The sequence below is a fragment of the Triticum urartu genome, chromosome 7A (genome assembly GCF_056163025.1).
Source record: "Triticum urartu cultivar PI428250 chromosome 7A, HENAU_Tu73, whole genome shotgun sequence".
Classification (NCBI taxonomy): Eukaryota; Viridiplantae; Streptophyta; class Magnoliopsida; order Poales; family Poaceae; genus Triticum; species Triticum urartu.
The window spans coordinates 246,105,591-246,116,625 of NC_141879.1; the positions used below are offsets into that span (position 1 = coordinate 246,105,591).

At 48.4% G+C, this 11,035-nt stretch overlaps 2 protein-coding genes and 1 pseudogene across 3 annotated transcripts; 2 read left to right on the forward strand and 1 right to left on the reverse strand.

The window, feature by feature from the left end:
• Positions 1 to 965: 965 nt before the first annotated feature.
• LOC147959190 (uncharacterized) lies at positions 966 to 2,182 on the forward strand (annotated as a pseudogene). Its single transcript, XR_015609876.1, has 3 exons — positions 966 to 1,050; positions 1,476 to 2,137; positions 2,179 to 2,182. The product of XR_015609876.1 is annotated as an uncharacterized LOC147959190 (transcript).
• On the forward strand, positions 2,161 to 4,086 carry LOC125521468 (uncharacterized). Its single transcript, XM_048686517.2, has 3 exons — positions 2,161 to 3,261; positions 3,353 to 3,471; positions 3,581 to 4,086. The coding sequence occupies exons 1-3, from the start codon at positions 2,184 to 2,186 to the stop codon at positions 4,001 to 4,003; spliced, it is 1,620 nt and encodes a 539-aa protein (XP_048542474.2). The 5' UTR covers positions 2,161 to 2,183; the 3' UTR covers positions 4,004 to 4,086.
• A 470-nt stretch (positions 4,087 to 4,556) lies between these two features.
• Positions 4,557 to 8,101, reverse strand: LOC147959191 (uncharacterized). The gene is made up of 3 exons (XM_087532538.1): positions 8,069 to 8,101; positions 5,081 to 5,195; positions 4,557 to 4,999 (listed from the first exon to the last, which is right to left on the reverse strand). Exons 1-3 carry the CDS (start codon positions 8,099 to 8,101, stop codon positions 4,557 to 4,559), a joined length of 591 nt encoding a protein of 196 aa, XP_087388664.1.
• Positions 8,102 to 11,035: the final 2,934 nt, after the last annotated feature.

Here is an 11,035-nt window from a genome sequence, read left to right on the forward strand (position 1 = left end):
GATCAGAAAGTACATTCATTCAAATATTACATCCTTAGTACATTCCTCTGCCACAAGGCGAGCACCCTTCAGGACACTGTCATAATACTTTTCAGGGTGGTGATGCTCCTTGCCCTCCGGCGGCCCTTCCTTCACCAGCTTTTCGGCGTCCATCTTCGCCCAGTGCAATTTCGCCCGCGCAAAAGCCCCGCGCGCACCCTCAATGCAGATGCACCACTTTATGACTTCAAACCGGGGGCACGCGTCCACGAGCCGCCTTACCAAGCCGAAATAGCTGCCAGGCAGGGGCTCACCAGGCCACATCCGAACTATGAGGCCTTTCATGGCCAATTCGGCCGCCTTGTGAAGCTCGACCAGTTGCTTCAACTGGTCGCTCAAGGGCATCGGATGTTTGGTCCCAGTCAAGGTTTTAAATAGCGGGCGCTATGAACGCTATTGCGGCCGCTATTGCGGTAGCGTGTCCTAGCCGCTACAAGTCAAATGCTGCGCTAGGAAATAGCGTGTTTGGCTGATGCAGCCGCTATAGCGGCTGTCAGAGCGCAATAGCGTACATTTAGGTAGCGTTGGTTGCGGTCATAGCGGACTTGTACCTGGTATAAATTTGAGACGCGCACTGAACCAGGCCAGCCCTAACCCTAAATCAATGCACTCCTCTCTTTCCCCTTCTTTTTGGTTGGCGGCTGGCGGGCGGCGGCTCCCCAGCGGCAGCACAGCTAACGCTAGACGGGCGGAGGCCGGACGGAGAGGCCGGCCGGACGGCTGATGGCTCAACCCCCATAGCCCCTGCTCCCTTCCCGTTTGTTGAGGCGGCAGCCGGCTGGGCGGTCACTTCCTGCTCGACGCACTTCCCTAGGTCGACGACGGGCCATCTCCGACGACAGCGACAGAGGGAGTCCCCTTCCTGCTCGACGCAGATCCGCAGTAGGACGGTGACCAGCGACGAGGCAGTCCCCTTCCTGCTCCACGCCGTACTGCTCGTGCTCTGCTCCTTACGTCTGGCTGCTCTGCTCTGCTCCAATCGGGCAGCTCTCACCACGGTTCAGAGTCAAGGTATTGGTTTTTCTCTGCTTTTCATATACACAAATTGATGCATAGTTTAGTACGTAGATGAAATTGGGCGGGGAGCAAGGGGCTTAGAGCATACAAGTATAGAATAGTACGTCAGTACATAGGCCATTGCTCACTGCGGCACTAACCACTTACTAGTTACTAGTTCTCTCAGCTAGAACAAGTACTGAAGCACCAGATGCACAAATTTTAGTCTGATAATGATAAATTAGCACAATAGTACTATACTCAGTACAGTCTCTGCATTTTATTTGTACTGTTAAATTTATGTTTATAAATTCAGTTTATAGCGATACACTTGCACAGGTTTGTAATTCAACAAATCAACTATCTGCATCATGCATGATCTGCACTGGTAATTCAGTCAAATTAATAGCTTATGTTTGTTTCTTTTCCTGCAGTTGTAGGCTACTAGCACAATGTCTTCAACCGGATCAGGGGCTTCGTCTACAGCAGCAACCACAACTGGTAGAACAAGAAAAGATGCAGCCTAGGAGCATGCTTTACCAATTACTGATGAGTTTAGGACCAAGAACAGAGTTGGGTGCAAATATTGCTTGAACTTTTATAATGGTGGCATTACAAGATTTAAGAAGCACTTGGCTGGACTGAGAAAGGACTGTGTACCTTGCACGCAGGTTCCTGATCATGTTAGAGAGCAAATGAGTGCATTGATAGCTGAGAATGATAAAAAGAAGGATAAATCACTAAACAAAATGTTGGCGCTGCGAGAGGAGGTCAGAGGGATGTATGATCAGGGTGGGAATGAGGATGAAGATTGTGAAATTGTTGAGTTTTCTCCTGTAGCAAGTGGAAGCTCTCAACTTCCTAAGAAGCCTATGATCAAGGGTCCAATGGATAGGTATCGTGCACGGCCAGGAGCAGGGAAACAAACAATGATGAGTGTTCATTACAAGATCAAAGAAGCAAAGACAACTTATGATTATATCTGCGAGTTCATCATTGAGGGTGCCCTTGCACATAATCTTGCTAGTCTTAAATCATTTGCTGGAATGGTGGAAGCAATTGGACAGTTTGGTCCAGGATTGAAGCCACCGACACCTTATCAGCTTGCCAGTCCTTTGTTGAAGATACAAGTTAGCAAGGTAGATGAAATGTTGAAGGTCCAAAAGGAGGCATGGGTTGCTACTGGATGCTCTATAATGACTCATGCTTGGACAGATCGAAGAGGAAGGAGCTTAATGAATTTGGTTGGCCATTCTTCTAGAGGCGTGTGTTTCCTCCGTGCCATTAAAGCTTCAATGGAGGTTCACGATGCCAAGTTCATCTTCAGCTTGGTCATGTCTTGCATTTCTGAAATTGGTGCTGAAAAGATTGTTCAAGTAGTCACGGACAATGCAAGTAACAATATTGCAGCAGCCAAATTACTTAAGCAGAAGCATCCTCAAATATTCTGGACCTCATGTGCGGCCCACACAATCAACCTAATGCTCCAAGACATTGGAAATATACCCATAGTCAGCTCAACAATTACCAATGGTAAGACCATCACAAATTTCTTTTATGCACACACTAGATTGTTGGCTATTCTTCGCAAGTATGCCAAAGGTGATTTAGTCAGAGCTGGTGCTACTCGATTTGCAAGTCACTACTTGAACTTGAAGAGCTTGTATGGGAAGAGGAAGCAGCTGAAGCTAATGTTTGCATCAAATGATTGGGATGGCAGTAGTTATGCTAAGAAGCCATTGGGCAAACGTGTGTACAAGCTCGTAATGGACAATAAGTTTTGGGCCAAGATAAACCTGCTAGTGAATTATTTTGAGCCACTTGCCAATGTGCTTAGGCGGGTTGATGGAGACACTCCAGCCATGGGGTTCTTATATGGTGATCTTCTCCAAGCAAAGCAGGAAATAGCAGTCCGGCTCAACCATGATGAGAAAAAATATGGTCCTATTTGGGAGATCATAGATAGAAGGTGGGATAACAAGATGAAAACAGCACTGCACAAAGCTGGTTATTTTTTGAACCCTTTCTTCTACTATGATAGACAGAGTGAAATGGCTGAAGAAGATTTCATGGAAGTAGTCATAGAGTGTGCATCTGTTATGTACAAAAATAACATAGAGGTGCAAGACAATATTGTCTCCCAGCTTAGTTATTATACTGAATCCATAGATTCATTTGGAACTGACATGGCCATTAGACAACGCAAAGTAGCAACTATCACTCCTGGTAAGAATTCTAGAACTTGTGAGAGTCTTTCCTGAATGTTGCAACCTGGTAGTGATGTACTTATTTATTTGTTTGACTTGCTTGTTTGCAGCAAGATGGTGGACCGTGCATGGAACTTCTGCAAAGGACTTGAACAAGATGGCTATTAGAATCTTGAGCTTAACTTGCAGTTCTTCGGCATGTGAAAGAAATTGGTCTGCATTTGAGAGGGTAATAACATCCCCAATTAAGCTATTCCTCAATTGCTTAGTTTCTTACCATTTTTTGTTTGCATCATGTGAATTACTAAATGGAATGTACTATTGTATTTGTGTTTTAGGTACATTCAAAGAAGAGGACCAGACTAGGCCAGAAGAAGTTGAATGATCTTGTTTATGTGATGTTCAATAAGAGGCTGGACTCCAAGTACTCTGAGAGGGAAAGGGACCCACTGCTTGCAAAATACATTGAAGATGAGCCACCAAATGAGTGGATGTTGGATGAAGAGCTACTACAAGATGATGAGTCATCTGAAGATGAAGCTGAAATTGACATCAATTCAAAGGGGAAACAAAAATCTGTAGCTTCAAGAACTAGAGGCAAAAGAGCTCGTACAAATCAAGATGTTGAAGATGAGGAGGAAGTGGCAGAAGAAGAGGAAATGGAAGAAGAGGATGAGAACCAAGAAGCTGAGGAGGACAATGATGAAGACCAAGAAGTGGACATCGATCTGACTGTTGAAGATGAAGAGGATGGTGAATGACTTGAATCTTGCTTCTTACATGATCTGACTTGAATCTGTTTTTATTTTGCGTGATGGTCGTGGCCTGACGGTGTCGTGCACTCTTGTTGCACTTGTCAACTTTGTTAATGTGTCATGCACTCATTTCTGTTTTTCATTCTGTGATGGATGGATGGTAATTAGGTCATGGCTTGATGGATGTAGACTACAAAGTCTGAACTTATTTATTTGAGGATGAGTGCCTATGAACCAAATATGCTGGTGGTTGTTGTTTGATATCATGATATGGTTGCCTATTTGCATAATTCTGTTCAATTCAAGTGCTTACATGGTTGCATGGTTACTACTTACATGGTTGAATATTTCCTGATGGACCAATTATTCAATTCAAGTGTCATATTGTTTTCAACTGATTAGAAATATACATAATAATATGTAATTTGCAAGTGCTTTTACAAAAGCGCTATGCGTGCGCATAGCGTCTGCAATATCACCCGCTATCCGTATTCCTTTACGCCGACCTCAATCCGCTATCACCCCGCTATCCGCTATTTAAAATCTTGGTCCCAGTATACTAAGACCAGAACAACTTCTTCGTCGAGCTCTCTTCCTCGGCCCGGTAGAACTCCGCGGCATCCGACACACTGAGGGGTAGATCTGCGAACGCTCCTAGAGAACTCCGAATTCGGGTAAGTAAAAGGAAAGTTTCCTTCACATGCTTGCTTTGCATAATGAATGCCTTACCCGCCGCTATCTTCTTGACCGCCTCAAATTCCTGGAGGGCCTTTTGGGCTTCGGCCTTGGCATTTTGCGCGTTCTCGAGGGCCTTTGCAAGCTCGGACCCTTGTGTCTTAGAGTCACGCTCCAAGGACTCATACTTCTTGACGAACTCCTGGAGCTCTTGTTGAACCTCGCCAACTTGGGCCTCTTGCTTCTCGCGCTCGGCGCGCTCCTTGGCCGCTTTGCTTTCGGCCTCGGATAGCGCCTTCCTCGGGGCTGCCACTTCGGTCATGGCCCCTAGCAAAATTCATGACGATCCTGTAATCCGATGACAAGTTTACTTTTTCTTTATCAATAAACATACGAGGTATCACTTACCTTTGTTCTCTTCGAGCTGCCTCTTGGTAAGGCCGAGCTCTTCCTCGGACCGCTCAAGGTCCCGCTTCAGTGCGGAGACCTCCGCCGTGTGAGCGGCAGCGGCCAGCAGTGAAGCCTACTTATTCACATAGACATATTCTGATTAGACTCCTATGGTTATTATTTGATCCTTTGTTCGGCTTTTCTTCCGAACACCAAACAGAGCATCAGGGGCTACTGTCTATGCTATAACATTTTCTCATAATTTGATTACTTACCTCAAATCCTGTTAGGAGGCTGGCACATGCTTCAGCCATTCCGCTTTTGGCGGACTGAATCTTCTTGACCACCGCACTCATGATAGTGCGGTGCTCTTCGTAAATGGAAGCGCCGCGAAGCGCTTCCAGCAAATTGTCCGATGACCCTGGATGGACAGAGGCCATCAGCACAGACTTGCTGCCCCCGGCATTAGAGCCCATGGGAGTCTTGCCCCTCGTGCGCCCAGCGTCCGGAATGTCGCCTTGGGGCGCTTCCGGAACTGTCTCCCCTTGGTTCGGTACCCTTTGAGACAGCACCTCGACGTCGTCCGTAGGGCGGGGGGAGGAGGCGGTCGGGAGTGAATCGCTATTCATCTCCGACAGGCCCAAAGACTCATCCGAAGAGGATACGTCAATATGGGCTTTGGATGGGCTGCATGATCATGTTCGGCATGATAAGAAGCAATAAAATAAAACATACCAAGAACTATTATGGTATCTAGATACTTATGACTTCGCCAGGGGCTTGTCCCTGGGTAACCACTCCTCGTCGCTAACAGCAGCCGCCGTGGAGCAGTCCGGAAGGAGAGTCCTTCCCTTCTTGGACCCTTCAGCTTCCCCTGATGGGGCGGCCTTCCTTTTCTTGTCTCCCCCGGCTAGGGGGGGAGAACTTTCCTCTTCCTCCTCCTTGTTTTCATGGGAGGAGGGTGCCTCGGTGTTATCGGATGATGAGTCCGATATGACCTTGCGCCGAAGACCTTTCCTGGTCCCCGTGGCCTTCTTCTTGGCCTTCTTCTCCAGCGCCTCATAGGGCGCTGGAGCCAGCACCTCAGTTAAGAGAGCACTTGCTGGATCCTCGGGCAGTGGGGCCGGACAATCGATCTGCTCCGTTATCGCGACCCATTCCTGTCAAATGGCATGGAGGCTTAGATCGCCCACATGATTATATCGGGGAACGAAACATCTTATGAGATATAAAGAGCTTACCGGATTGGAAGGGCGCTTTGCGCTGAGTCCGCGATCCTTGGTAAGGGGAGGAGGTACCTCGGCGGCCTTGAATAGCACCCTCCAGACGTCTTGGTGCGTCATGTCAAAAAGCTCTCGCAGCGTCTGGTGCTTGGCCGGGTCGAACTCCCACATATTGAATGCCCGTCCTTGACACGGAAGGATCCGGCGAAAGAGCATGACCTGGACCATGTTGACGAGCTTGATTTTCTTGCTTATCATATTTCTTACGCGGTTTTGGAGTCCGGTCAGCTCCACCGATGAACCCCAGGATAGGCCCTTCTCTTTCCAGGAGGTGAGCCACGTGGGGATGCCGGATCAAAATTCGGGGGCCGCCACCCAGTTGGCGTCGCGCGGCTCGGTGATGTAGAACCACCCCGATTACCACCCCTTCACGGTCTCCACATAGGAGCCCTCGAGCCAGGTGACATTAGGCATTTTGCCCACCATGGCGCCTCCGCACTCCGCTTGCTGGCCGACCACCACCTTCGGCTTCACGTTGAAGGTCTTCAGCCACAGGCCGAAGTGGGGCTTGATGCGGAGGAAAGCCTTGCACACGAAGATAAATGCCGAAATGTTGAGGATGAAATTGGGGGCTAGATCATGGAAGTCCAGCCCGTAGTAGAACATGAGCCCGCAGACGGACGGGTGGAGGGGAAATCCCAGCCCGCGGACGAAGTGGGGGAGGAATACAACCCTCTCATGGGGTCTTGGAGTAGGGACGATCTGCCCCTCGTCTGGGAGCCGGTGTGTGATGTCTGCGGCCAGGTATCCAGCTTCTCGGAGCTTCGTAATATTCTCCTCCGTAACGGAGGAGACCATCCACTTGCCTCCCGCTCCGGAAATGTTTGGAGTGGTTTTATGAAGAAAATGCGAACTTGGGCACTGGAGCTCGAGTGCGCAAGAATGGATGGGCAGGGAAAAAGAAGGCGCGGGTGAAAAGGAGGAGTCCTTGTCCCTTTATAAGGGCGGAAGGAGCTATGCGCCTCCCCACCTGTCTGGTAAACTCACTTATTCCCCAAGCGCCACAATTGATGGCATGGTTTGGTTACCCACACCCATATTGATGAGAATCCCATGATAAGGGGACACGATCTCTGCTTCGACAAGACATGCCAAGAAAACCGCCTCGCAATACGCATAGTAGCTGGTTGAGAAAAACGGTTCGCATAATGACCGACCATGGCGTGATGTCACGTTATGAAAAGTTGTCAGTAGATTAGATTTGTGGAAATATTATACTCTCTACGGTGGTATGTGGAATTTGTTTTGCAGAGCCGGACACGATCATCGTGTTCAAAATCTTCTATGGAGTATTCGGAGAAGGAACCCGCCTTGCAATGCCGAAGACAATCTGCGCGCCGGACTCATCGTCATTGAAGCCTGGTTCATGGGTGAGGGAGTCCTGGATTAGGGGGTCTCCAGACAACCGGACTATATCCTTTAGTCGGACTGTTGGACTATGAAGATACAAGATAGAAGACTTCGTCCCATGTCCGGATGGGACTTTCCTTGGCTGGAAGGCAAGCTTGGCAATACGGATATGTAGATCTCCTCCCTTGTAACCGACTCTGTGTAACCCTAGCCCCCTCCGGTGTCTATATAAACTGGAGGGTTTAGTCCATAGGACAACATACAATCATACCATAGGCCAGCTTCTAGGGTTTAGCCTCTACGATCTCGTGGTAGATCAACTCTTGTAATACGCATATCATCAAGAACAATCAAGCAGGACATAGGGTATTACCTCCATCAAGAGGGCCCGAACCTGGGTAAACATCGTGTCCCCCGCCTCCTGTTACCATCCGCCTTAGACGCACAGTTCGGGACCCCCTACCTGAGATCCGCCGGTTTTGACACCAACATTGGTGCTTTCATTGAGAGTTCCACTATGCCGTCACCATAAGGCTCGATGGCCCCTTCGATCATCGGTAATGATGCGGTCCAGGGTGAGGTTTTCCTCCCTGGACAGATCTTCGTATTCGGCTACTTCGCACTGCGGGCCAATTCGCTTGGCCATCTGGAGCAGATCGAGAGCTACGCCCCTGGCCATCAGGTCAGGTTCGGAAACTTAAACTGCACCGCCGACATCCGCGGAGACTTGATCTTCGACGGATTCGAGCCCATGTTAGGTGCGCCACACGATCACGATGAGCATGATTTAGCTCTGCCGTCGAACAGTGTTCGGGAAATCACACCTACAACTACTCTGGCCTTCAATCTGGAACAAATTGCGCCATCCTAGAACTGAGGGATAGACCTCGCTGAAAGATCGTGGATGTCTCCTAGAGGGGGGTGAATAGGTGTTTTAAAATAATTATGATTTAGGCTTGAACAAATGCGGAATAAACCTAGCGGTTAATTTTTCAAGCACAAAACCTAAAACAACTAGGTTCACCTATGTGCACCAACAACTTATGCTAAGCAAGATAAACAACTATGTGATAGCAAGATATATGACAAGAAACAATATGGCTATCACAAAGTAAAGTGCATAAGTAAAGGGGCTCGGGTAAGAGATAACCGAGGCACGCGGAGACAACAATGTATCCCGAAGTTCACACCCTTGCGGATGCTAATCTCTGTTTGGAGCGGTGTGGAGGCACAATGCTCCCCAAGAAGCCACTAGGGCCACCGTAATCTCCTCACGCCCTCGCACAATGCAAGATGTCTTGATTCCACTAAGGGACCCTTGAGGGCGGTCACCGAACCCGTACAAATGGCAACCCTTGGGGGCGGTCACCGAACCCGTACACTTTGGCAACCCTTGGGGGCGGTCACCGGTACCCGTCAAATTGCTCGGGGCGATCTCCACAACCTAATTGGAGACTCCGACGCTTGCCCAGAGCTTTACACCACAATCATTGAGCTCCGAACACCACACTACAAAAAAATACACTTCTGTGATGATACGTGTTTGTCACAGTAGGTCGCGTTTTTTGTCATGCATGTACATCCATGACAAATTTATGACAGAATCAAGATAGTCATACCTGTGCTGTCGTAGAAGTGTTCCATGACATTACCAAAAAATTATCATCACGGAAGTGTCCACTTCCATGACGATAAATCGCGCGTCACATAAGTGCTTTCGTCAAGGGTGACCGACACGTGGCATCCACCGTAACGGAACGCCGTTAAGCTATCAGGTCGGGTTTTGGATCCAATAACCCGTTACTAGCCCCGACCAATGGGAAATTTCCACGTGTAAAATTCTTATTGGCCGGACGAAACACGTGTCAGCTCGTCAGTGGGTCAGATAGGCGCCTATGATACATCGACACGTGGCACGGCCCAATAGAGGCCCATTCCTGTGAAAAGGCCGGCCCGTTTGACTTGGTCAAAAGGTGGCGGGCCGGCCCATGGAAAGCCTGTTAATGGCATGTTCGCATATAGCCCATTTACAGCCCGCTAACCCAAAGCCCGTTACGCCCTATCCGAATTAGGCCTAGTAGCATCATCTGGGCCATCCAATATGATTCCAGCCCATTTTCACTTCTGGCCCATGTATGGCCCATGACATCTTTCGGCCCATATGAGGCCCTATGTAACTCTTGGCCTATTAACGGCCCGTGGTGAAACTGGCCCGTAATGAATAGTGTATCACTTTACACCCATTAACGGCCCGTGGTGAAACTGGCCAGTAATGAACAGTGTATCACTTTATACCCATTAACGGCCCATTATTCCGTTGGGCTGTTTCCAGCCCATGTTATCTTTCGGCCTTCTCAGAGCCCATTTATTCTTGGGCTCATTTCCAGCATTCGTTTACTTACGGCCCGTTACTGTCATTTTCTGCTTGTGGGCCAAATTCAGCCCGTGGTTACAGTCGGCCCGTTTGTGGTCCGTTAATACGTTGGGCCATTTTCATAGTGTCATCAAATACGGCCTATTAATGATGGCCCGTTACGGTCGGCCCATGAACGGACGATTCCAACTCTAGCCCGTTTACGGCCAATGCGGCCTGTTATTGGCCCATGTTTGGCCAATCGATCATACGGCCCGTATAAGGCCCATTGATGATATGGCCCATAGAAGGCCCATTGTTTCTACGGCCCGTAGAAGGCCTACTGTTTCTACGGCCCATAGAAGGCCCACTGTTTCTACGGCCCAGTGTCACTACAGTAAATATTAGCCCATGGTTATTGCGGCCTAATTTTAAAAAATAGGTTATTGCAGCCACTAGTTAACTGCGGAAAAAGAACTGCAATGACTACAAGCAAACAAATAAACAAGACAACAAGGAAATAAATAATCAAGCAACTAACGCTAGGCTATCATGGCTATTACACATATTACATCCACTGGGCATCAAAGTTCGCCACCAGTGCAAATATAGGGAACAAAGCAGCATATCATATACACTGGCCGTCAAAATTGGCCACCAGTGCAAATAAACGCGGCAGCAAAACAAGAGCATAACTGAAACAACTTCAGAAGAGCTCAAGAAACGTTATCATGGGTATCCACCATGCTGGCAATAAGCTTAGCAAGCTGATTAGCTTTGTCCTGTTTGGTGCTAAAATCCTCCAATGCTTGCTATTGCACCAGAAAGTATGCATCTGAATGCTCCAGGGACTTCCGCAGTCCTTCCGCTTCTTGTCGCAGCACAGCTGATCGATGTCTTTTAGCTTGTAGTTGAGACTCAAGAAACCAAACTGATTCAGACAGTGAGTTTGAATAGCTTGTGCAAGCGGTAGTGGCCAGTAACTCC

Excerpts from the sequence above, each read along its gene's own strand:
- LOC125521468 (XM_048686517.2), top strand. The coding sequence starts at position 2,184 with ATGTTGAAGGTCCAAAAGGAGGCATGGGTTGCTACTGGATGCTCTATA. Across the intron at positions 3,262-3,352 it reads AGTAGCAACTATCACTCCTG|CAAGATGGTGGACCGTGCAT; the intron begins GTAAGAATTCTA and ends GCTTGTTTGCAG. Across the intron at positions 3,472-3,580 it reads ATTGGTCTGCATTTGAGAGG|GTACATTCAAAGAAGAGGAC; the intron begins GTAATAACATCC and ends TTTGTGTTTTAG.
- LOC147959191 (XM_087532538.1), bottom strand. The coding sequence starts at position 8,101 with ATGTTTACCCAGGTTCGGGCCCTCTTGATGGAG. Across the intron at positions 5,196-8,068 it reads TTCGGGCCCTCTTGATGGAG|GCTTCACTGCTGGCCGCTGC; the intron begins GTAATACCCTAT and ends GTGAATAAGTAG. Across the intron at positions 5,000-5,080 it reads GCAGCTCGAAGAGAACAAAG|GGGCCATGACCGAAGTGGCA; the intron begins GTAAGTGATACC and ends GAATTTTGCTAG.